This window comes from Myxine glutinosa, chromosome 7 (assembly GCF_964187855.1).
Source record: "Myxine glutinosa chromosome 7, kmMyxGlut1.1, whole genome shotgun sequence".
NCBI lineage: Eukaryota > Metazoa > Chordata > Myxini > Myxiniformes > Myxinidae > Myxine > Myxine glutinosa.
Window position 1 is genome coordinate 18,841,318 of NC_136267.1, and position 26,078 is coordinate 18,867,395.

Below are 26,078 nucleotides of genomic sequence, written 5' to 3' on the forward strand. Positions count from 1 at the left end.
TAAAATTTCCCCTGAATCCATCCACAACTTTTTGAGATATCCTGCTCACAAACAGACAGGGGCAAAAACATAACCTCCATCCACCTTAGGTGGCAGAGGTAAAAAGCTTAATGTAGATTAGACTAGCAAAGGTACCCAGTGTGCACGGTTTCTGCCAAACGCAGCGCTTTGTATTCAGGCCAAATAATTGAATTTTTGTCTCAGACCACATGATCTTCTGCCTCATGCTCTCTGAGTCTTTCTCATTCCTTTTTGTAACGTCCAGGTGTGCTGCCAATTGTCTTTTCTCAGGAGTGGCTTCCGTCTCATCACTCTCCCTTGTTATGGGCCTTAGGAGGCCTGCCTTTTTTTATAATAAAAAAGGTTAAAAAAATCAAACATTTAAACAGCCTTGGACGTGCACCTTGACCCCACGGCCAAGGCACACTGTCTATCAAGGCTGTCCCATTGGCATACACATGCACCTCAACCCAAAGGGTGAAGCACATGGTCAATCAGAACACATGCATACTGACCCCGAAGGACCAGAATGCATGGTCATACAATTAGACCCCTCCATAGGAGCGAGTCCCCATGACTTCAACACCATGCCGTCCCGACGAGGGCTTATTTTTCCCTCATCAGCACAACATACTACAAATTGTTTATTTGTGACCAATCTAAGCCGCTAATATACACAGGTTGAACCCCCTAACTTGACTGGGAAGCAAGGCACAGATCGAGTCTCACCCCAGCAATTGCTGCACGACCTGTTAGCACCAAGTGTAGCCTGCCACGTGGACACATCGTCTCTGCCCTGCTCATCAACCATCAGCAGGTTTGCAGTCAGGAACATTAAATCTTATCATAATAGAGCAAACTTATATGGTTATGTCGCTATGTTTGTCGCTATGTTTATATGCGCTGAAAACGTCTTCTTCTTCTTCAAATAAAATTAACACCCTGTTAATTACGTTTAGACTGCTGAGACCCCTCAGACCTTTGATGACCCTTTAATTCCCCCAAGACCCTTAAGACCACCAAGATCCCTGAAGACCCAAATCACCCTTGAAGACCCCAAACACCCCGAAGACCCAAAACACCCCAAATACCTAAAACACCCCGAAGACCCAAAATACCCCGAAGACCCAAAACACCCGAAAGACCCAAAAACACCCAGAAAACCCAAAAACCCCGAAGACCCAAAATATCCCAAAACACCCAAAGACCCTTAAAGACCAAGAAGAACCAAAAGACCCTTAAGACCCAAAAGCCCCTGAAGACTCTGAAGACACAAAAGACACCGAAGACCCTTAAGACTCAAAAGCCTATGAAGACACCAAAGACCCAAAAGAGCCTGAAGACCCAAAACACCTGTAAGACCCAAAATACCCTTAAAGGCCCAGAGGATCCAAAAGACCATGAAGTCCCAAATGGCCCTGAAGACCCAAAACACCATGAAGACCCAAAAGACACCGAAATGGTCAAAGATGCCTACCTCTCTGAAACGACGTGTGGTGAGGCGCACGGAGCGCGCCGAGTCACGGTAGTTTAACTAAAGAAGCACACTAACCCCATGACATGACGATGACGTCATGCACATAAATTATACCAACACATCACCTCCAAACTACGAGGCATCCGTGTGGTACTCAAATCTTTGCAGACTGAGATTGAAGCTCTATGGTCACAAATAGACAAAGGCAGAGATGTCGATCTGGATTTCGCCCTTATTATGGGCTCATCAGGAAAAGATCAGGAAATTGTTTTTTTGTGACCAATCAAATATATGATATGATATGATATGATATGATATATATATATATATATGTAGATACACAATAGAAAGTAGCAGGATAGTTGTTTTTTTTACCATATTATACATTAACAGAAGAAGAAGACATAATTGGAGATTAAAAAAGAGGAGATTAGGACCAAGAATCCAGACAAGGTATTTACACTGAGAGGTTTTAATGTATAGAGTGGTCTTCTTCTCTGTATTACATCAGATTATACATTTTGTTCATGCTGTAAACGTATGCACACACTTACCTTTGTGACGTCTTCTGAAAAAGAACACAAAGATCACGATCAGTAATATTCCAAGAAGAGACAGAATCACAGCTGGGATGATGATCTTTTGTTGTTGTGTTCGGCCAGCCTCTCTCGACGTGGATGTTGTGAAGTTCTTTATAGTTGGAGTAACAGATGAGAATAAGTCTGCAGTCGAAAAAAAAATGATCAAAACTAGAAACCATACTTTGGTATTACCTGTATACAAAGGCGAATTTACAAGTGCTCCATGAATTTATCACAGTTTTTCAGAGCATTTGGGAGCTTTTATTTGTATCGATGAGGGAAAACTTTGGGCACAGGACGCTGATGTGAGGCACTCCAGCCTCCACTGGGAGAGTACTTACAGTAGCATGGAGTGGAGTATGTGTATCGTAGAGTAGAGAGTTCCATTGATGGGAACACATTGACTACACTACTGGAGGGATTCAGAAATCCAGGTATGAGGGTCACCTTGTAGGCCACAGACTTGGCATGCACAGAAAGATGAAACACTGTGTTGACTGCTCGAGACATACACCAACATGGTGGCAATGGTTGCCCTTCAGCTTCTTCTTCTTCTTTCGTGTGCAGCACAGGACAGCAGGCAGCATCATTTGCTGAGGGCGTGGTTGTGCCGCTGATGCAGTGCCCCTATTACCAGTACACTGGTACTCATTTTCGCCGACCTCAAAGGATGACAGGCTGAGTCAACTCCACCTGGTGTTAATTTAACGGTTCGCCAGGATTCTAACTCAGGACACTAGGATCCCAAGCCAGCCACCCGAACCGTTAAAACAACACCAGGCTCTCCACACCAGATTATCTTCAGTGTTGAAATTATGAAATTATTCGGTGTTACAGTTATGTTATTTTACTTACGTATTTTTTATCTTACGTAGTTACATTTTTACGTACCTGAATTAACGCCCCGGGAGTGACAAACATAGGGGCAATACCCCGAGCGCTCACCTGTTTGAATAAACAGTATACTGCACCGACTAAAGGTGTTTTAAACCAATTTCAATGGTTGCTAGAAGACAGGTCATCATGTAGAATCATACTAACATAATCATAAGACTTTAAACAAACAAACCAAAAAAATAACTATTTTGGGGGGCAACCTCCCCCACCCCATCCCCAACCCCATATACCTTCTCAGACCCCGATTTTTGTAATTTCGTGAACAAACATTGGTACATCACGGGTGATGAAGTTTGTGGTGAAGTTTCATCAAAATAGTGTGTGTAGTTTCTGAGAAGAAAGCAAATACCTATTTTGGGGGGCAACCCCCCGTAGACCCCAAAGGGGCAGATGTTTTTTTTAATGCCGTGAACAAACTTTGGTACATCATGGGCGATGAAGGTTGTGGTCAAGTTTCATCGAAATTGTTTGTGTAGTTTCAAAGAAGAGAGCAAATGCGCATTTTATCAACCGTGAATACGTGGAACCCGCGAATAGCGGAACCCGCGAACAGTGGAACTGCGAATAGCGGAACCGTGAATAGCGGAACCGCGAATAACGAATATGTGGAACCCGCGAATAGCGGAACCAGGAATACGTGGAACCCACAAATAGCGGAACCCCACAAATAGCGGAACCCGCGAATAGCGGAACCCGCAAACAGCGGAACCCGCGAATAGCAGAACCCGCGATAGCAGAACCCACGAACAGCGGAACCGTGAATAGTGAATACGTGGAACCCGCGACAGCGGAACCGGGAATACATGGAACCAGTGAATAGCGGAACCGTGAATAGCGAATACATGGAACCCGCGAATAGCTGAACCGCGAATATGTGGAACCCGCGAATAGCAGAACCGCAAATAACGAATATGTGGAACCCACGAATAGCGGAACCGCGAATAGCGGGGTCCGACCCTGTGCTGTACTTTAAATGGTATTTGATCTTCCATGAGAGAAAGGGAATCTGTTATACATTCCCTTTCTCTCACACTGGGCAGAATTTACCATATAGGTCATTTACTTCTTATTTGTTCTGATTATACTTGCATAACTATGGTACAATGATTATAATGATGTGAGGAAATGTAAGTATGACTTAGCAATCACACAGATGCACACAATTTAGTGTTTCACTTGGCGAAATGGGTAACAAGATGGTACCTTGCGGTCGTATGATCACGTATCCTCCAATCACTATCGTTTTTGCTGAAACCAAGTTTAACAAACTCTAGTGTTCTATATGTCTCTGTAGGGTCCTGTGGACCACTCTCCCGCCCCTCCCGCCCCAACCCCCCTCCCCAGGTAAAAAAGTGGAAAGGTGGGAGGGGGTGGTGATATATCCCCCCCCCCCCATCCCTTTAGAGATTTATGCCTGCGTTTTTGTCTAGCAGTTATGTTGTGTATGTGTGCGTGTGTGTGTCAGCTCCACAACGAGCCTTAGATCCTGTAAAAAAATGATAGATAGACACCCAATAGGTGTGAAAGAGTATGGACAGCACCTGCTTTCTACACGTACCATCCTCTCCGGGACCAACCAGGCACCAGTATCTCTCCAGTTCGTCTCTTGTTACATTAAAGAGAGGCAGCAAGCAGTGGGAGCTTTCAGGACAAGAATCCTGTCCAGGTTCCAGCACTGTATGGTTTTTCTGTTCACTCTTCCCCAGACAGGAGGTAAGGATGTCTGCCCGCTTTCCGGCCACTGCGATCACCTGGTCGTGGCCTTCAGTACTTCCAAACATCCACAGCAGTGAGAACTTGTTACTGGAGAGCTTTTGAATCTCACATGAGAGTAGAGGAGTTCCCCTGAGAGTGTTCGGAACTACAATGGGAAACAAGGAAATTACAATCGTTATTTCCACCAATAACATCTCTCCACATATCCTCGAGTTTATTCCATGTTTTTCTTCCCAAAATGCTTTGATAAACGGCATCAAATCCCAGAATGAGAATGTACAAAACTCACCGTGTGGTTTATTCGGTTCTCTCTCATCCAAAGGGTCACATGACCCGGGAATCTGAAATTAAATAATAGAGAGGGAGCAACAATAGCCAGGTGTGGTAAAATGATGGGAGATTTCCATGTGATCTTGTGCTCGTCAATATTGATATAATCACTGTGATGACTTCTCTTACACAACAATGGAAGCAATTCACACGAAATATGTTCAAGGATCCTTAAGGGCAGGGAATGATTTATAACGTACAACATCACATATTATATTCATTCATTCACACAGAACAGCTCCCTGCTGGTTACATCATTTTTAAGTGTATCTGGCCCCTCATTCCCACGTAACCTGATACTTCCATCAGTCTCCACTAGGGTGCATCAAACGGCCCATTTTTGAAAAATATTCTCATATTGATCTAGTCATACCTTTTGTTTTGTTAGACTAGTCCCGCCATAGAGAGTGGTCCACAGGACCCTACAGAGCCATATAGAACACTAGAGTTTGTTAAACTTGGTTTCAGCAAAAACGATCGTGATTGGAGGATACATGATCATATGACCGCAAGGTACCATCTTGTTACCCATTTCGCCATAAGTGTGGGCCGATCTTGCCTTACGCATGCGCAAATTCAGGATCCTCAAGAGCGGTTTGGCAAGCCAAAGTTCCGAGTGGTTAGGGTTAGAGAGAATAATAAAACATTTGAAAAAAGCTTCTTTTTTTTGCTTCGTTGGTTGAAGTTGAAGTCAAATTGAATTGAACTAAATATTTTCCAATTTTGATCCCACAACTTTTTAGAGGCCATTTTTGGATTCAGTGACCCTGAATTACTATGAAATGTTCTTACTTTAGTAAGAACATACTTTTATAAAATTTAAAAAAAAATCACATTTGGCCAAAGCAACCCTTTAGCGAGGGTACCCGATTTTTATCAGATCCTGGTGGGGGGGTGGGGGGGGGGGGATCTCAAAAAAATCCAAAATCCGAAATATTTTACAGAAATGCTATATAGGACTAGTGTAACAAAAACAAACGAGAAAGCATCTGAAAATGCAAAGCCCATCCACGTTCGTTTGTATTCAGACATCTTCTGTATGCTCAAAATAATGAAAACTGTTCAAAAAATTCAAAATGAAAATTGATGATTTTATGTAGCCTTGACCTTTGAGCTTTAGATTTTAAAAAATAATCAGCTTCTACCTTTTGATTAGTGAACCAATTCAGTGACCCAATATGCAAATTCTTTAAAATTCAGGTCAATCGGGTGAAAGTTCGCGATTTTACGCAACCTTGACCTTTGACCTTTTGATCTAAAAAAACAAAACAATTAGCTTCTAGCTTTTGAATGGTGAGCCAATTATGTGACCCAATACGCAAATTCTTAAAATTTCAGGTCAATCAGATGAAAATTGATGATTTTATGTGACAATGACCTTTGACCTTTTCACAAAATTGTGAATTTGCACTAAAAATTCAATTTATGATATTTAGCCTTTTCATTTGGGCCTCCCTTAGGGCAGGTACCAACAACAACAACAACAACAACAACAACAGGCATTTTAAGGCCATATTCCCTGCTAGAGCGGGGGTTAGCCTTGCGGTCCCCATGACGATCTCCATTTTGCCCTATTTTCTGCATCTCCCCTTGTTTTTTTTTTTTTGTTTTTTTTGATTTTTTTGTGTACTGAATCGAGGCTCATGAAAGAGCTAACATTTACTTCACAAACAAATCAACCAGACAAACAAAATATATAAAAAGAGGGAGCGGAAGACAAGATGGGGAGAGAAGGGGAAGCACACAAACATAACATTTGAGAGCAGGGAGATGTGTGGGAGGGAGGGGGCTTGGGGGGAGGAGGCGTGGGAAGGGGTGGGGGGGGGGGGGGAGAAGTATAAAACACAAGGACACCAAGGACTTCCAGGACAGAAGTTGGTATTTCAAAAAAGTGGAATTGGGGTGAAATTAGCGGGGGTTGAAAAGATCAAGGTTTTGGATGGGGGAAGATAAGAGATGGTGGTGAACAGCTGTTTTAAAGACCTGGAGGGTGGAGTGGGATTGAAGAGAGTGAGGGAGTTTGTTCCAGAGGCGGGAGAAAAGAGGAATGAAGGAGTGAAGGTGAGCAGAGTCTTGATTTTGGGAGTTTAACCATAAGAGGGTTGCAGGCAGATCTTGTGCGACCTGTAGGAATATTTGCGGGACAGAGCCCAGAGAGAGCTGGGGGGGCAAGGCCAGAGAGGAGTCGGTAGAAGACGGAAAGACCACCAACCTGTCTGCGGTGAGTGAGTGAGAGGCCCTTGGAGTTAGCTTCATCGCGGGAGATTCCAATGATTCTGAATGCTTTGGTTTCAACAGCGTGAAGATGAGCTAGGTGTGAGGCAGGAGCACCAGCCCAGAGGAGAGAGAGCAGTATTCCATTGAGCTGCGGATGAAAGCCTTGTATGTGGTGAGGAGCTCAGGTGTGCCAAGGAAGGAGTTCGCACGACGGAGGATGCCCAGTCGGCGACTGGCTTTGGAGGCCAGATTTGAAATGTGGTTTTCCCAGGAAAGATCATGGCAGATAGTGAGACCCAAAAGCTTGAGTGACAGAACTTCTTGGAGAGGATTATTCAGAAAGTGGATGGGAGGGTTGTCCAGTCGGTCTTTTCGGAGAGACATCGTAAGAGTGTGAGATTTGTCAGGATTGAAAGACATGTTCCACTTGTTTGCCCAGTCTGTGATTTTGTCTAGGTCTGCAGAGAGTGAGGAGGCTGCAGACTGCCGATCTGAGGGATGAAGAATGGAGCGACAGAGAGTAGAGTCATCAGCAAAGAGATAGAGAGGATTTTCAAGAGAGTCAGAGAGATCATTGATGAAGACCAGAAAAAGCACAGGGCCCAGAACACTGCCTTGGGGAACTCCAGCCTGAACAGGAAGAGGAGATGAGAGAAACCCATTCAGGGCCACACGTTGACTACGACTAGAGAGGAAGTCCGCTAGCCATGCGTGGAGATTTCCATGGATACCAAAAGAGGAGAGTTTGGTGAGCAGAGCGGGGTGCCAGACCGTATCGAAGGCACGTGATATGTCAAGGGAGACTGCTCTAATTTCCTGTTTGGCATTGAGGACCTCCATCCATTGTTGTGAAAGCAGAAGCAGCATGTCCAGAGGGGAGTGTCCAGGTCTGAAACCAAATTGATGATCAGAGATCAAGCCATTAGAGAAGAGGAAAGATTTCATATCTGAAGCAATGATGGATTCCATGACTTTGCTGATAATTGGGAGAAGGCTGATTGGTCTGTAGTTGCTGGGATCTGTTTTTGCACCTTTTTTGTGCAAAGCGGTGATGTTGGCAGATTTCCAAGCAGATGGAAGATGACCTTGAGCAAAAGAGAGGGTGAAGAGAACAGAGAGAGGGAGTGAAAGAGCGGAAGAACAGGATTTTAGGACCCGTGGGCTGATGCCGTCAGGTCCAGTTGCAGAATCCGAGTCGAGGGTTGACAGAAACTTTTCCACCTTGTCAGGAGGAAAGGACACAGAGTCCAGGAGCAGCTGGGTACGACTGGGTACGACTGGGTACGGTGGGTACAGAGAGGGATGGGTTTGGGACACAAGATTTAGAGGCAAACACAGAGTTGAGGCATTCAGCTTTTTCACGTGCGGTGTCAGCCGTGTGGCCATTTGAGGTGAGGGAGGGGATGGAGGGGGAACAAACACCAGAAACAGATTTGACCAGACGCCACCAGGATTTGGAAGAGGGAGACAGATAAGAGAGTTTGGTCCTGAGAACGGAGAGATATTGTTTCTTGGCTCTCCTGAGGGTGGACACACACTTGTTTCGGGCTTTGTGAAAGGAAATGAGATTTCCTTCCGTTGGATTTGCTTTCCAGGAGACGAAAGCAAGTTGTTTCTGGGCAATAGCCTCACCACAAGATTCCGTGTTCCATGGACGGGAGGAAGGGTATGACAACTGAAGACGAGATGGGATAAATCTGTGCATGAGAGAGAGCAATTTACTTTGGAAGAATTCCCAGGATGAGTTGATGTCAGAGGCGGTAGAGATGGGAGACCAGTCCAGATGATTGATGGCTGCTTGAAGACCGTGCCAGTTGGCCTGAGTGAAATGCCAGACTCGTCGATGCTGAGGAGGCTCTCTGAGAATGGTCAGAGAGATGTCCACTTTAACAAGCACATGATCAGAAGAGCCGATTGGAGCAGAAGAAGAGCAGCAGACATTTTCAGGGAAGTTAGTCATAACCAAGTCCAGAAGAGAAGATGCTCCGTTGACTGAAAGCCGGGTCGGGAAATTGACAGATTGTGTCAGTCCCAGTGAGTCACAGAAGTCCTTTGCTGAAGAGCCATGGCTGGTGAGAGAGGTACCCACACCCAGCCAACTGGCATGGTGACAGTTGAAATCACCACATATGAGGAAGAGAGAGTTGGGATGGGTAGATAGAAGTTGGTCCATATTCTCAGACAGCGAGATGTAGATGGAGTCATCACTGTTTGGTGGATGGTACAACACACGTATGAACAAAAGGTGGGAGCGAAGGGGAAGCCGTAGCCAAAGGTATTCCTGGGGGTGAGGTGGAGAGAGGGCAGTGCAGGGCGAGTGAGGAAGAGAGTTTTTTTATATAAAGATAGCAACCCCACCTCCAGGACAAGGCTCAGGTCTATCATACCGGAGGAGGGAGTAACCTGGGAGAGATACCAAGGAATCAGAGACATCATGAAGGAGGAAAGTTTCTGTTAAGCAGATCACGTCTGGCTTGTCAGAAGCAACCTGTATGGAGAGATCAGACAAGTTTGAGCGAAGGCCCCGTATGTTTGAGGTCCATACTGTTAAGGAAGAGGAAGGGGGAGCATCGGATACAGAACAGGGTGGGGGGGGGGGGGGGGAGCGGTAGGGTAAAATGTGGAAGAGGAGGAAGAGGTAGGGAGAGCTGTTGAAGGTGTGTCAGAGATTACAGAATAGCTTGGAGAAAGGGAAGAATGGGGCGAACAAAAGGTTTGATGGTGATTGGGTGAGGTGCAGTGAGGTGTTATTTGATGAGGGGGAAGAGTGAGGCAGAAGGTTGAGGGAGATGAAGGTGAAAGTTGGAAGGGGGAAGAAGCGGGGAGGACGCTTTGAGGAGGAGGGGTGAGAGGGGAGTCTCGGAGGGGAGGAGCGAGGGAGAGTTTCGGAGGGTGGAGGGGAGGGGTGTGGGGGGAGATTTGAAAGGAATGAGTGATTGGGAAGATTTGGAGGGGAGGGGCAAGGGGGAAGATTTGAAAGAGATGGGTGATGGGGATGATTTGGAGGGGAGGGGCAAGGGGGTAGATTTAGAGGGGAGGGGTGATGGGGAAGTTTTGGAGGGGAGGGGTGATGGGGAAGTTTTGGAGGGAAGGGGTGATGGGGAAGATTTGGAGGGGAGGGGCAAGGGGGAAGATTTCAAAGAGATGGGTGATGGGGAAGATTTGGAGGGGAGGGGCAAAGGGGTAGATTTGGAGGGGAGGGGTGATTGGGAAGTTTTGAAGGGGAGGGGTGTTAACCCCCTTGCCCGCATTTCTTCTTCCACCACCTTTACCCAAGTCTTTCTCGGTCTTCCCCGTCGTCTACTAAATTCTACATTCATTTCCATCACTCTTCTCAACCAGTCACTTTCATCCTTCCTCAACACATGACCAAACCATCTCAACCTGTTTCTCTTCACAGCATCCATCACAGGCTCTATTTCCATCATCTTTTGCAATTGATCATTTGTTTTCCTCTCTCTCAACGATACTCCACACATCCACCGAACCATTCGCATTTCCACCCTTTCCAGCCTTTGTTCATAGGGCTGGTACCGTTGCTAGTTATCATAATAAAGCTTTGGTGAAAATTTGATGACAAAACTCAAATGGTAAAAAAGTTATGCCTGGACAGACACACACACACAAAGACACAGACACACACAGACAAAGACACACACATAGACACACAGACAGACAGACACAAACACAGAGACACAGAGACACAGAGACACAGACACACACAAACACAAACACAGAGACACACTCACAGAGACAGACACAGAGACACAAACATAGACACACACAGAGACACAGACACAGACACAGACACAGACACACACAGAGACACAGACACACACAGACAGACACACACAGAGACACAGACACACAGAGACACAGACACAGACACATACAGACACAAAGACAGAGACACAGACACACAGAGACACAGACACAGACACATACAGACACAAACACAGAGACACAGCCGCACACAGAAGTGATTACAGTAACCTGTCTCTTGCTGCGCATGGAACGGGCTAATTGTGACTCGATCAAAAGGACAATATATTGTTGTGGTTTTGGAATAAAGGATAATCCCCCTCGTCGGTAGATGCACCACAACATGAAGCCTCGCGATAGTTCAGTTATTTCTTAGTGAATGTAAGCGTAGTCCTTTCCTGTGTTAGTTTTGCGTTGAGCAGGCCCGTGAGTAGGGCGGTCTTTTGGTGCTAGCATGCCACATGGCAGGCCAGAACAAGTCTAGCGAGGCTGAAGGGAGGAGCTGCAGGAGGAGTGGCCGGTAAGCAACGAGCCACCAATCAGGGCTCGAGGGGATTGGCTAACCACGGCGATGAGAGGCGGAGCCTGGAACATTCGGGTAGGGCCGGGGCGGAGCCATAACACCCCGCTCCGAGCCCCCCCCCCCCACCTCAGTGGAGTTCTCAGTCGGAGTCGTGCAGTCCATGAGTTGGAGTTCCGTTCAGAATCAGAGTGTTGGACTTGATCACTGAAATAGCCGAGTTTGTACACGAACTTGCCCCGAGCCCCGTGCCCTGCGCTCTGCGCTGTATTAATCGCGCTCGAGAAGATGACCCATGCCGGGCCACAGACGCGCAATCTCCTTCTGCCTGCCTTCTCCTGCATACGTGCCGTGACTGCCAGAGAGCCATGCCGGGCGAGCTGCCCCGGAGCGACCGACGGCAAAGCGCGTTTGGCGCGCGGAATTCTTCTCTTCTTCTCCCCGTGTGCGTGAGTGGGCCCTGTGCCTGGGAATTAGTTAAAATCGATTAAACTTCTGCTCTGTGTCCCCTTTCCTTCATCCTGATCATTGTAAATAATAATAAATGGTGTTATTCCTCTTATTTGACCGTTCCCGTCCCTTCCATTGATTGGCCTCGCATGGTACGACTAGAACCGCTCGAATCGGGTTCCATAAAAGTAACGGCACGAGTCACGTGATACGCATACCGCTCGGGCGTACTCGATTAAGCGTGGCTTGTGCAAGGTTCGGTCCCTGCTTTCGTGGCAGCGTGGGTTAAAGGTACGTGCGACGTTGACCCGATACCCTTTTTCACGCTTGCTTAGGAAGTGGCGATTCGGCCTCGTGGACACGAAGACCCAGGGGGAAAGAAAGGGGTTTAATCCTCCCCTTATAACGGGAACGGGCTTCGGGAGATCCGCAACAATATTTTAAAAAACAGGGCGTTTGATGCACACTCCTCTCCACTGATATTTGTATGAAATATACAGAAACCTGATGATAAGAGTCACTATTAGACTCGAAGTTACTGTTTAGATGTTCTGAACTTTCAATCAGGTGACACGGTGTACTGCATTGTGGAGCACGTGTTCCTCAAATTCCCCGGCATGTTAAATTGACAATATTGTGTGAAATTACTTGGAGGTGAAAGATTTCATTTTATGGATCTGTGTAAAGATCACCCACATTAGTGGGGCAACTTAGCATAACAATTGTGCATTTTGTGACGAAAGCACCAAATTTGGTGCACACTAGTAGACTATCATATTATGAAAAGATCTGGATATTGGGCCATCTCAGATTCAGAGATTTGATTTTTGCAAGATTTCGATTCGATTGGGATCGAAGAAAGCACCTTCTTCGTCTTCTGTACAGTGAAGTTGCCAGCCCTGAATTCTCTGGCTACATCTGGGTGCTTCATTGGGAGTGCAACCGTGTCCGTCAGGTGAACAGGGACCCACCTGGCATAGTGTGTGTGGTCTAAGGCATGGAACCATGGGACCAGTTCCGTCAGGGCATCAAGGTACATCGTGAATGAAGCCTGCCGCAGAGAACGCACGTAGACCAGTACCAACATCTCTAGTTCCAGCACAGTTGCCCAGTACTGAAAGTTGGGAATGTCTTCTCCTCTCTGGTGACACCAGTCTTCGAACTCAGGCAGGTCTTCTGCGTCATCAGCATATGTCATACAGTGGCGTTCATACGCACGGTGTTGCAGGATGTGCAGTGCCGCTGCAGTGATTTGATGAGCTCTTCTTGTGCGGGTGACGTGGGCAGCTCGCAGGAAGGAGTCAGCAGTCCCTGGCGTTGCAATCTCAGCTTGCAAATCTGCAAATCTTGCAAAAATCAAATCTCTGAATCTGAGATGGCCCAATATCCAGATCTTTTCATAATATGATAGTCTACTCGTGTGCCAAATTTGGTGCTTTCCTCACAAAATGCACAATTGTTATGCTATATTTAGCTTAGCTGCCGGACTACATCCTGATAATGAATATAATGAACCATGAATGTGATAATCCGGTTAATTTGATTCTTTTGATCCACAAACCCAGCACAGAGCTCCTGATGATGGGATCCCGGATTGAAATCCCATTTGTACCTTTTTAATTTCCCTCCTCGTTCCTGATGTCCTTGTACATCTATGGTATTGTACATTGCCGTATATTACAGTCCTTGTCCTGCACTGAATAGACAAAGGTGAAGTTTATTTAATATTTCTCATTTATAAGTTTGAACAATCCAATGTTTAATGATTCCATTGTTATCGTAACTTGACCGGAATTATAAGGAAGTTGTTTGGATGTTAACATGACGTGGATATCAATAACAGGATCATCCATTAATTATCCATCAATTAATAATTAATCCGTGTATAAAATATAAATTATTATTGCAAAAGGCAAATAAGAATTAGTAAATGGTAAATATTTACTCTCATTAATATCTTTGCACAGTTCTTCATTCATTTTCTAGATTCACTTCATTCATGAAGGTAGAAAGGATTGGGAAACACGTGATCTTGGGAGAGGAAGTTAAAAGACAGAGACTACATTGCGTATACATGGAAGAAGGTAAGATTACCTGGGGATGCAGGGTTTTAGGAGAGTTTCCATCAACCTGACATGAACAGGTAAATATTTGTTCCATGCCGGAGAATGTTTCGGTGATTCTGATGTTCTTGAGTAACCAGCTGGAATGACTTCCACTCCCATCGTGCCAGAATGTTACATTTTCCAGGTTCCCCAGGTAAAGGGAGCGCACAGTAAAAACATCTACCTGCAGAAACACGTGCACGTAAACATCTCACCTGGTCAGACAATATCATGTTTATTAATATTTTATCTACATTGTCAAAGTGTGTGTGAATAATTACCTGATTTCGTTCAAAAGGATTGTGATATGTTGTTGAATGTTTAAGATGATGAGATCTCAAACACGTCAATCCTCCACAGATCGTGATATACACGTTGGAATCTGTGCCAGCCCAATGATCATTTCTGGTTTTGATGTAAATCTTGTAATCCTTCGCTTCCTGAGGGGAATCTGATGGAAATCGCACATCGTTAATATCCCGGATGTTAAACATGACGTACAATGTTATTTTTACTTTAATAAACCATCAGGACGAGCTTACGATGTATAACGAGCTTACTATGTATAACGAGCTTACTATGTATAACGAGCTTACTATGTATAACGAGCTTACTGTTTATAACGAGCTTACTATGTATAACCAGCTTACTATGTATAACGAGCTTACTATGTAGAACGAGCTTACTATGTATAACGAGTGTTACATATTTATGTGAATGTATGTGGATTACCATTCAGGTCTTTGCTTATCCGTGTGTAGTATATTAAGGGTTGTTGTGATTGGAGGGTCAGGAGCCCTTCTGAACAAGTGGCCGGAAACGGAAGTGACCGGAAACGGAAGAAAAAAAAGACACGAGGAAGAAAAGGGACGAGTGGTATTCTTCCTCGCCCCGCTCCGACAAAAGGTGGGATCGACCTTGCGCTGCGTGGAAAAGCGGCGTTCCGAAGCCTGTCTGGCGAGAGGAATTACCGGGACGTGTACCTGCCCGGTGGAGACGTCAAGTTGACGTGGGGCCGTGCATCGACCCCGCTTCTGGCATCGTTCGCGGCACCGTCCAAACAGACGCGTGCGGGTCGCACGTTGGGGCCTAACGCGCCTTGCGAGCGGCGTGGGGTTTGGCTTGCTCTACCGTACCCGCTTCGCGTGGCCACGAGGGGCTGCAGCCACGGTGCCTGGTACGATACCTGCCCGGTGGAAACACGTCCACCCGGGGTTCGTTCAACCGCCCGAGTGCGGCGACGGCGACCATCATCTTGGTCAGGAGGGGCCCAGAGACATTGTGCGGGACCGAGACCAAAAGGGTGTCGTGAGTACTCACCGGGACACACATGTATAAGATGGCCATCTTAATCATAGGGAATTGATTGTGAATTGGGAATTGGTGATGGTTGTGTATTGTTGATCGCTCGGGGAAAATCTCCGGGGTTGTGTCATTGAAATTGTATGGTATCATTACCATTGGAAATATATCCTTGAACATCAGTTGTCTCCTGGGTGAAATTCATATGGATTGCGTGGCGAAAGCGCATATATAATACAGCTTGCTGGCGGAGTTCCTCTCACGGTCCGGGGGTCACCGAGACCAGGTATTCACCGAGGGGACCACGTAACACGAGCTTACTATGTATAACGAGCTTACTGTTTATAACGAGCTTACTATGTATAACGAGCTTACTATGTATAACGAGCTTACTATGTATAACGAGCTTACTATGTATAACGAGCTTACTATGTATAACGAGCTTACTATGTATAACGAGCTTACTGTTTATAACGAGCTTACTATGTATAACCAGCTTACTATGTATAACGAGCTTACTATGTATAACGAGCTTACTATGTATAACGAGCTTACTATGTATAACGAGCTTACTATGGATACCGAGCTTACAACCTCACTACGGAAACGACATGGTGTAAGGTACAAACTGTGGATAAAACATGCAAACAACGTCCCATTACCAATACACCACCTCCTGAATCCACACGCAAAGCCTGTTTGGAAGTTGGAACATCGTAAGTTCTATCACGTGAACCGGGTATTTATACCCAAAGTAAATGCACATGTGATCGCCATATTGGTTTCCTTCACAAAGGGGATGTTCCGAAATGCTGCACCACATGGTGCCCTTTATGAGGTACTTTAGTTATATTAAATAGGAATTCTGATCACGTTCGTCCTCTCCTCGCTCTCCCTCCCCCCTTCTCTTCCTACCCCTCCATCTCTCTTTCGCGCTCTCTCCACCCCCCGCCCTCTCTTCCCCCAGGCCCTCCCTCCTCTTTCTCTCTCTCTGTTTTCTTTCTCGCTCCCCAAGGAAGGGCAGTTTTCGAGAGTCATGGAGACATAGCTCTTTGTCGCCATCCCCTCATCTCCTGGCCTCCTCATCGCCATTGTTCCCCAACCAGCACTTTGCCCCATGCCATGCCAGCCTGCATTCATCATCCTGCAGTTAGAACCAGCTCGTGCCTGCCTCAAATCATCACCTGATATCCCCATTGTCTGTTGGAACCCGGTGGTGTATAGTTTTATTTATTTTGTACAATTAGTTTGCATCTTACCTTCCCCATTTGTCTATCTTCGTGTACCAGATCTGTCCGGATTTTGATGTCTTGTCCATCCCCATGTCGGTATCATCTCATTATAATAGAGCAAACGTATATGGTTATGTCGCTATGTTTATATTCGACGAAAACGTCTTCTTCTTCTTCAAATATAATTAACACCCTCTTGATTAACCCTCTTCATTCATTTCATTTTAATTAACCCTCTGAATTGCGTTAAGACTGCTGAGACCCCTCAGACCTTTGACGACCCTTTAAATCCCCCAAGACCCTTCAGACCACCAAGACCCCTGAAGACACCAAAATACCCTGAAGACCCCAAAGACCCAAAACACCACAAAGACCCAAAATACCCTTCAAGGCCCTGAGAATCAAAAAGACCCTGAATACCCGAAGACCCAAAACACCCCAAAGACCCAAAACACTCCGAAGACCCAAAACACCCAGACAACCCAAAACACCCCTGAAGACACAAAACACCCCGAAGACCCAAGACACCCCGAAGACCCAAAACACTCAGAAGACCCAAAACACCCCGAAGACCAAAAAGACCCGGTGGGCCTTCCACCGTTTGCCCTTCACGTGACTCGTGGTGGTCCCTCTCGGCTCTCCCCCCGTTGGTATTTTTGTGCACATAAGATTGTTCACGGTTCTGTTTAAATATTATTTAAATATGTATAACCTTTCCCCTTCAGTGTTTTACTCAGTGGTATTTTACAACACGCTGTTTTTCTTCCTATTTAAAAGGCTTTTCTCAATTTCCTCTCCAACTCATTCCACCTCAAAAAAAAGAAATTCAATATCTTATACGTCTCCCTCACTACATGGTCTAAATTCACATTCATTCCATCCCTCCTCCATCATTCTGAACCGGATTGCTAACTTGAAAATCACAACAAACCCAATTTGTTTTCAATGTTCGTCTTTCATTAATCATCCACTTTCTAAACTCCCCTCTTGCCCCTCCCATCCAAATCCCTCCCCTTGCACCTACACTCCTAAACTCCCCCCTTGCCCCGCCACTCTTAAACTCCCCCCTACCCCTCCACTCCTGAACTCCCCCCTTGCCCTTCCACTCCTGAACTCCCCCCTTGCCCTTCCCCTCCTAAACTCCCCCCTCACTCCTCCCCTTCAAAACTCCCCCCCAACCCCTCCCATTCAAATCTCCCCCCATACCATTCCTCTCCAATTCTCCCTCCTCCCCCCTCCTCCTCAAAGCTGCCTCCTCCCCACTTCGTCTCCCTTCTATCTCATACCTCCACCCCCCCCAACCTTCTTCTTTCCTCTGCCCCCCCTCAAACAACCCCTCTCTGTGCCTCATCCCTTCACCTTCAAACCTTTCATCCTCCTCTTCCTTCCCTTTCTTGGAACTCTTCTGCAATCGCTGACACACTAACAACTGCTCTCCCTACCTCCCCCTCTCATCCTTCATCTTACCCTACTCCTCCCCTCTCCTGTCCTGTACCCGATGCTCCCCCTCTCTCTTCATTAACGGTATGGACCTCAAACATCCGGGGCCTTCGCTCAAACCTGACTGATCTCTCCATACAGGTTGCTTCTGACAATCCAGACTTGATCTGCTTAACAGAGACTTTCCTCCTTCAAGATGTCTCTGATTCCTTAATATCTCTTCCTGGTTACTCCCTCCTCCGGTATGATAGACCTGAGCCTCGGCCTGGTGGTGGGGTGGCTATCTTTATCAAAAACTCTCTTCCTCACTCTCCTTGCACTGCCCTCTCTCCTCCTCACCCCCAGGAGTACCTCTGGCTACGGCTTCCTCTCCGCTCCCACCTTTTGTTCATATGTGTTCTGTACCGTCCCCCAAACAGTGATGACTCCATCTACATTTCACTGTCTGACAACATGGACCAACTTCTATCCACTCATCCCAACTCTCTCTTCCTCATATGTGGTGACTTCAATTGTCATCATGCCACCTGGTTGGGTGTGGGTTCCTCTCTCACCAGTCATGGCACCTCAGCAAAGGACTTCTGTGACTCACTGGGATTGACACAATCTGTCAATTTCCCGACCCGGATCTCAGCCAATGGAGTATCTTCTCTTCTAGACTTGGTTATGACTAACTTCCCTGCTAATGTCTGCTGCTCTTCTTCTGCTCCAATCGGTTCTTCTGATCATGTGCTTGTCAAAGTGGACATCTCTCTGGCCATTCTCAGAGAGCCTCCTCAGCGTCGACGAGTCTGGCATTTCACTCAGGCCGACTGGGACGGTCTTCAAGCAGCCATCAATCGTCTGGATTGGTCTCCCATCTCCACTGCCTCTGACATCAATTCTTCCTGGGAATTCTTCCAAAGCAAACTGATCTCTCTCATGCACAGATTTATCCCATCTCGCCTTCAGTTGTCTTACCCTTCCTCCCGTCCATGGTACACTGAATCTTGTGGTGAGGCAGTTGCCCTGAAACAACTTGCCTTTGCCTCTTGGAAGGCTAATCCAACTGAAGGAAATCTCAGTTCCTTCCACCAAGCTCGGAACAAGTGTGTGTCTACCCTCAGGAGTGCCAGGAAGCACTATCTCTCCTCACTCAAGAATGAACTCTCAAACCTGTCTCCTTCCTCCAAATCCTGGTGGCGTCTGGTCAAATCCGTTTCTGGTGTTTGTTCCCCCTCCATCCCCTCCCTTACCTCAAATGGCCACACAGTTGACATCGCACGTGACAAAGCCGAATGCCTCAACTCTGTGTTTGCCTCAAAATCCTTAGTCCCAAACCCAGCTCTCTCTGTTCCCACCTTTCCCAGTCGAACCAAACTGCTCCTGGACTCTGTGACCTTCTCTCCTGACAAGGTGGAGGAGTTTTTGTCAAACCTCGACTCTGATTCTGCAACTGGACCAGATGGCATCAGCCCACGGGTCCTAAAATCCTGCTCTGCCGCTCTATCTCACCCTCTCTCTGTTCTTTTCACCCTATCCTTTGCTCAAGGTCATCTGCCAGCATCCTGGAAATCAGCAAACATTACCGCTTTACACAAAAAAGGTGCAAAAACAGATCCTTGCAACTACAGACCAATCAGCCTGCTCCCAATTATCAGCAAAGTCATGGAATCCATCATTGCTTCGGATATGAAATCTTTCCTCTTCTCCAATGGCTTGATCTCTGATCATCAATTTGGTTTCAGACCAGGTCACTCTACTCTGGACATGCTGCTTCTGCTGTCTCAACAATGGATGGAGGTCCTCAATGCCAAACAGGAAATCAGAGCTGTCTCCCTTGACATATCACGTGCCTCCGATACGGTCTGGCACCCAGCTCTGCTCACCAAACTCTCCTCCTATGGTATCCATGGAAATCTCCATGCATGGCTTGCGGACTTCCTCTCTGGTCGTAGTCAACGTGTGGCCCTGAATGGATTTCTCTCATCTCCCCTTCCCGTTCAGGCTGGAGTTCCCCAAGGCAGTGTGCTGGGCCCTGTGCTTTTTCTGGTCTTTATCAATGATCTCTCCGACTCTCTGGAAAATCCTCTGTATCTCTTTGCTGATGACTCCACTCTCTGCCGCTCCATTCCTCTTCCCTCAGATCGGCAGTCTGCAGCCTCCTCACTCTCTGAAGACCTGGACAAAATCACAGACTGGTCAAACATGTGGAACATGTCTTTCAATCCTGACAAATCTCACACTCTTACTATGTCTCTCCGAAAAGATCGACTGGACAACCCTCCCATCTACTTTCTCAACAATCCTCTCCAAGAAGTTCTGTCGCTCAAGCTTTTGGGTCTCACCATCTGCCATGATCTTTCTTGGGAAAACCACATTTCCAAGCTGGCCTCCAAAGCCAGTCGCCGACTGGGCATCCTCCGTCGTGCGAAGTCCTTCCTAGGCACACCTGAGCTCCTCACCACATACAAGGCTTTCATCCGCAGCTCAATGGAATACTGTTCTCCCCTATGGGCTGGTGCTCCTGCCTCACACCTGGCTCGGCTTCACGCTGTTGAATCCAAAGCTTTCAGAATCATTGGAATCTCCCGCGATGAAGCTATCTCTGAGGGCCTTTCACTCACTCACCGCAGGCAGGTAGGTGGTCTTTCTGTCTTCTACCGACTCCTCTCCGGCCTTGCTCCCCCAGCTCTCTCTGTGCTCTGTCCCCCAAATATTCCTACAGGTCGCACAAGATCTGCCAGCCACCCTCTGATGGTTAAACTGCCGAAATCTCGGCTCTCTGCTCACCTTCACTCTTTCATTCCTCTTTTCTCCCGCCTCTGGAACAAACTCCCACACTCACTTCAATCACACTCCTCCCTCCAGGTCTTCAAAACAGCTGTTCACCACCATCTCTTATCTTCCCACATCCAAAACCTTGATCTTTTCTACCCCCACTAATTCACCCCAGATCCACCTTGTTTGAAATTCCAACTTCTTTCCTGGAAGTCTTGGCAGTGTCCATATGTTTTATACCTCTCCCACTCCCCCCCCCTTCCCATGCCTCCCCCCCAAAGCCCAAAGCCCTCTCCCTCCCACAGTTCTCTCGATGTCTCCATGTCTCTCGGTCCCTGCTCTCAAATGTTGTGTTTGTGTCCTTCCCCCTCTCTCCCCATCTTGTCTACCGCTCCCGATGTTATTTGTTTTGTGTGTCTGTTTGTCTTTCTGTGTGATTAATGTTCGCTCTTTCACGAGCCTCGATCTTGTATACAAAAAAAAAAAAAAAAAAAAAAAAAAAAGACCCTGAAGACTCCGAAGACCAAAAATACCCTGAAGACGCAAAAGACCCCCAAGGACCCTTAAATACCAAGAAGAACTAAAAGACCCTTAAGACCCAAAAGCCCCTGAAGACCCCGAAGATCCAAAAGCCTCTGAAGACCCAAAAGACCCCAAAGACCCAAAACACCCCAAAGACCCAAAATACCCTTAAAGGCACAGAGGATCCAAAAGAGCCTGAAGACCCAAATGGCCCTGAAGACCCAAAACACCATGAAGACCCAAAAGACACCGAAATAGTCAAAGATGCCTACCCCTCTGAAACGATGTATGGTGAGGCGTACGGAGCATGCTGAGTCACACTTGTTTTCATAATGAACCATTATTTGTTAAGGAAAGTCTTCCTGCCTTTTGCCTTCCTGTGCACCAACAACCGCCAGTTTTGGTTTGTATTTGAGCGGTCATAGGGGAATTGTAGGTAATTAGGGAATTAAAATAACGCAGCAAATTCGGCAAACATAATTTCGGTCATTCGCGGTGGTCTTCGGATCTCTAGCTCGTGGCGCCTGCATTAGTTGCGCCTCTGACGCGACAATATGTTACTTATCATTACCCCATGTTAATGAGGAATGCAACGTTAAGCAATTGCTTTAGTCTGTCTCTGTCTACACATCTCAGTCTGTGATTTAAGTGGTTGTGGTTCGTATGCAACCTGTGGCTGCTTGGCTGCACCATTTTCCGGGGTGCGGGTGTGTCGCTGCTGCAATGCCCCCCTACCTCTCCAGTACCAAAAACACCTGGTGTTAAATCAACAGCATGACAAGGGCTCAAACTCAGGATCCTTACATCTCAAGCAATTAAGGCAACACCAGGCTTGATATAAAAAAAATATTTTGGAGGTATAAATGTCAAATATAAGTGAATTAGCATTCAAATAGTTTTTAACAATTATATTTTTAAATTTTTTTTATTATTGTTATTAAAATTTTTGCAGGTAACCCATGGCACAACTAACATCCGATTAGTGTATCTTCATTGTCGAGAAGAATAGAACCACCTTTAGAGGCAATTTTTCCCCGCAGAGCAGGGGTTGGCCTTTTTCGGGCACCGTGGTCCCCTTTTTGAAGCAATGTTTTACGGCCGGATGCCCTTCCTGCCGCCAACCCTGTTAGTCGCCTCTTGTGACACAGAGGGAATCCTACCAGTGAACTGGTACTCCATTTGCTCGACCTCGGAAGGAATAAATGGCTTGAGTCGCCCCCCTGGTGTTAATTCAGTGATCGACCGGGATTCGAACCGAGGATCCTCGGATCCCAAGCCGGCACCCTAACCGCTAAGCCAACACCAGGCTTATCTCGAGAAGAATGCAGAGCTGAAATCAATGATAGGAGTGCAGCGTGCGTTCAGAAGCCAAATTCCCGAGACGTGACGCACAAACCCCAAAGACCGTCGTATGGTTTCAAAGTGGAGGGGGACGGGCTCCGAGAAGATCAATAATGCAGGACACTTTGGGCATCCGAGGAATATTCAAACTCCAGAGACCATAACACATAATTAGCAAAATGATTGTGCGTGGCCCTAGATTCTAGAAGATCAACAACGTGCATGTCACCTGAAATTGGAGTGTCTCAAAGTAGTGCCATCATTGTATCAAAGTCTGATCTGAAAGCTTTCCCTTACAAAATTACATTTATGCATCAGCTAACTTTAGATTAAATTTGGAAGGAGGTTTGGGGGTGGAGAATGGGGTTTAGCAGGGGCAGAAAAGATCATGGATTTTGGGGACGATCTGAACAGGAAAATACAGGAATTAATGAATGGAAGTTAGCAGCGATCCTGGATTGAGATCGTTTCACCAGAAGAGGGTTGATGGTGGACAGTGTGTGCCCTGCAGGGTCCTGCAAGACAGAAATGAGGTGCTTGAAGACAGAAAGACCACCGACCTGTCGGTGATGGCGAAGAGATAGGCCCATAGACTCCGCTTCATCATGAGGGATACCCTAATTTCCTGGGCATCAAGCACAACAAAGCGTGTGAGGCAGGGGCACCAGCCAGAGGGGAGTGCAGTACTCCATGAAACTGCGGATGAAGGCCTTGTGGGTGGACAGGAGTTCAGGTGTGCCAAGGAAGGACCTTGTACGGCGGAGGAGGCCCACTCAGGTGGCTGGCTTTGGAGGCCAAATTTGAAATGTGGTTTTTTCTCATATGAAGAGCGTTGATGTTTTGGATTCGTTTCCCCACCGATCTGGACGTCCTTGGCCTCCATGATCCCATGATCTCTCACGTTTGGATTTTTTCCTGTGGGGATTTGTTGAGGAAAATGTTTTCAAAGAGAACCCATTGAACATTCCCGAACTCAAAGATGTTGTAGAGATCTTTATTTCCAAGAATCTCACGTGAAACACTTTCGTCTGCAATGAGAAACGATTCTATACGTATCCGTAAGTGTGTCGAACTCAGAGGAGGACATTTCGAACATTTGTCACAGTCAAACAAAACTTTATGAGTTCCTTTATGTATCAGATAAATGATATTGCTCGTAGCATATTTAATGAACAATTAAAATTGGGTGCATTTCTGTGACTTACTACATACAGTCATGGCCAAAAATATTGGCACCCTTGCACCTTTTTCAAATAATGCGCCATTTCTTGCAGAAAATTGTTGAAATAAAAAAATCTTTTGGTTTCCACATTTGTATTTCTTTGGTTTGCAGTGGAAAAAACCAAGGAAAGCTGAAAAAATCAGTAATTCTTAGCTTATTCCACACAGAAATCCTAAAATGGCCTGAACAATATTTTTGGCCATCACTGTATACATATACACATATATTATCTCTTGTGAGTTCAAAGTGTGTAATAAACCTCCAGGTTCACCTGAGATGTGCAGGAGTAGAGCTGCTCCACATGAAGATGGAGTAACACCCTGTGCTGACTCTTCCTCGCGATCTCCTGAAGTACAGAATGATGATGTCGAATCACACTCCGTTACAGGTCCACGTGAAGGTTGATCCAGACATCTGTAGAGACCAGAATCTCTCTTTTCCACCTTGCTGATTTGAAGATCCCCGTTTGATAAAATCTTATGACGATGGTTCAGCTTTGTTTTTTGTTTTTGATCACAGTCGATATCGTAGCAATTGGTACGAGAACAACTGATCTGCTGCTCAACCACCCCGTCCACATCTGCATCCCTCATCCACCGTACCCAGGTAGATCCCCGAATCCCGCAATCACACGGTAGGTTCGCACAGGTGTGCTCGTATACACTCAGCACGGTAATCCCGGGCTGCACCGAGCAGGTGGACTGTCCAAGGATCAACATCAAAACCAGCAGCGAGTCCCTCATCCTCGATCCGTTTACTAACACTGCAGCAGAATCACTGAACTCGAACCACAAAATTATTTTACTTCTGGACCGTGACGTGTCCAACAGATGGTCATGATGTGTCCTGGTCCTTCAAGATAAAATGGTTTAATGAGGAAGTGCAGACCACAAGTTGCACAAAACTTTCTAAACTGAATGTTTCACAAACGTTCCATTCTAAATTCTGACATTTATTTGTTGGGAAATGTCTCCCTGGCAATACAGAGTAACAGAACATAAAACATTAACTCAATCAAATTTACGTGAGTAATATTGTTTAACATGAAAGGATAACTGTGTTCATTCTCATCCAAAGAGCAAATGGTCAACCATCGCTTGGTTCTCCGTGGAACGAACGCCGGGGGAGGAGCGAATACGCAGCCGGGGGAGGAGCGACCACGCAGCCGGGGGAGGAGCGAACACGCAGCCGGGGGAGGAGCGAACACGCAGCCGGGGGAGGAGCGACCACGCAGCCGGGGGAGGAGCGACCACGCAGCCGGGGGAGGAGCGACCACGCAGCCAGGGGAGGAGCGACCACGCAGCCGGGGGAGGAGCGACCACGCAGCCGGGGGAGGAGCGAAAACGCAGCCGGGGGAGGAGCGAAAACGCACACAGGGGAGGAGCGAATACGCAGCCGGGGGAGGAGCGAATACACAGCCGGGGGGAGGAGCGAAACGTATTCGGGGGAGGAGTGAATAGCCGGGGGGAGGAGCGAACACAGCCGGTGCAGGAGCGAATGCCCAGCCGGGGGGAGGAGCGAACACGCAGCCGGGGGAGGAGCGAAAACGCAGCCGGGGGAGGAGCGAAAACGCACACAGGGGAGGAGCGAATACGCAGCCAGGGGAGGAGCCAACACGCAGCCAGGGGAGGAGCGAACACGCAGCTGGGGGGAGGAGCGAACACGCAGCCGGGGGGAGGAGCGAACACGCAGCTGGGGGAGGAGCGAACACGCAGCCGGGGGAGGAGAGAAAACGCAGCCGGGGGAGGAGCGAAAACGCAGCCAGGGGAGGAGCGAATACGCAGCCAGGGGAGGAGCGAACACGCAGCCGGGGGAGGAGCGAACACGCAGCCGGGGGAGGAGCGAACACGCAGCCGGGGGAGGAGCGACCTCGCAGCCGGGGGAGGAGAAGAGCGAAAACAGTTTACAGTTTGTATGTTTCATCTTCAATACCTTACCCTTTCTCTATTTTCTATTTGTATTTTGTTTTATTCCATTATTGTTATTAATTTGCCACATTTTTATTTGCAGACATAGCGTTCATGGACAACCCAGAAATCTGGCTGAATTTTGTGAAATTGCATGCCAACACCACCCATCGAATGCTCTGGGGTTGTGTTCAGTTACCCAGCAGATGGTAGCGCTTGCCAACCCAGCCGGTTTCAAGTCAGGTCCTTATCAATGGTTTCAAATGGAGTGACAGTTGAGTGCTGAAGTCACTTGGC

At 46.9% G+C, this 26,078-nt stretch overlaps 1 protein-coding gene across 2 annotated transcripts in view; it reads right to left on the reverse strand.

Moving 5' to 3' along the window:
• The window catches only part of LOC137431026 (uncharacterized), a 51,169-nt gene extending 26,491 nt beyond the window's left edge, over positions 1 to 24,678 (reverse strand). For both annotated transcript variants that reach the window (XM_068121884.2, XM_068121885.2), the window contains exons 1-6: positions 24,146 to 24,678; positions 14,337 to 14,506; positions 14,045 to 14,239; positions 4,961 to 5,012; positions 4,514 to 4,816; positions 2,032 to 2,199 (exon numbers count right to left, since the gene is read on the reverse strand). In XM_068121884.2, coding sequence (XP_067977985.2) covers positions 2,032 to 2,199; positions 4,514 to 4,816; positions 4,961 to 5,012; positions 14,045 to 14,239; positions 14,337 to 14,506; positions 24,146 to 24,617 — 1,360 coding nt within the window. In that variant the 5' untranslated portion in view covers positions 24,618 to 24,678. The remainder of the gene's footprint in view (positions 1 to 2,031; positions 2,200 to 4,513; positions 4,817 to 4,960; positions 5,013 to 14,044; positions 14,240 to 14,336; positions 14,507 to 24,145) is intronic.
• Between the last annotated feature and the right edge of the window lie 1,400 nt (positions 24,679 to 26,078).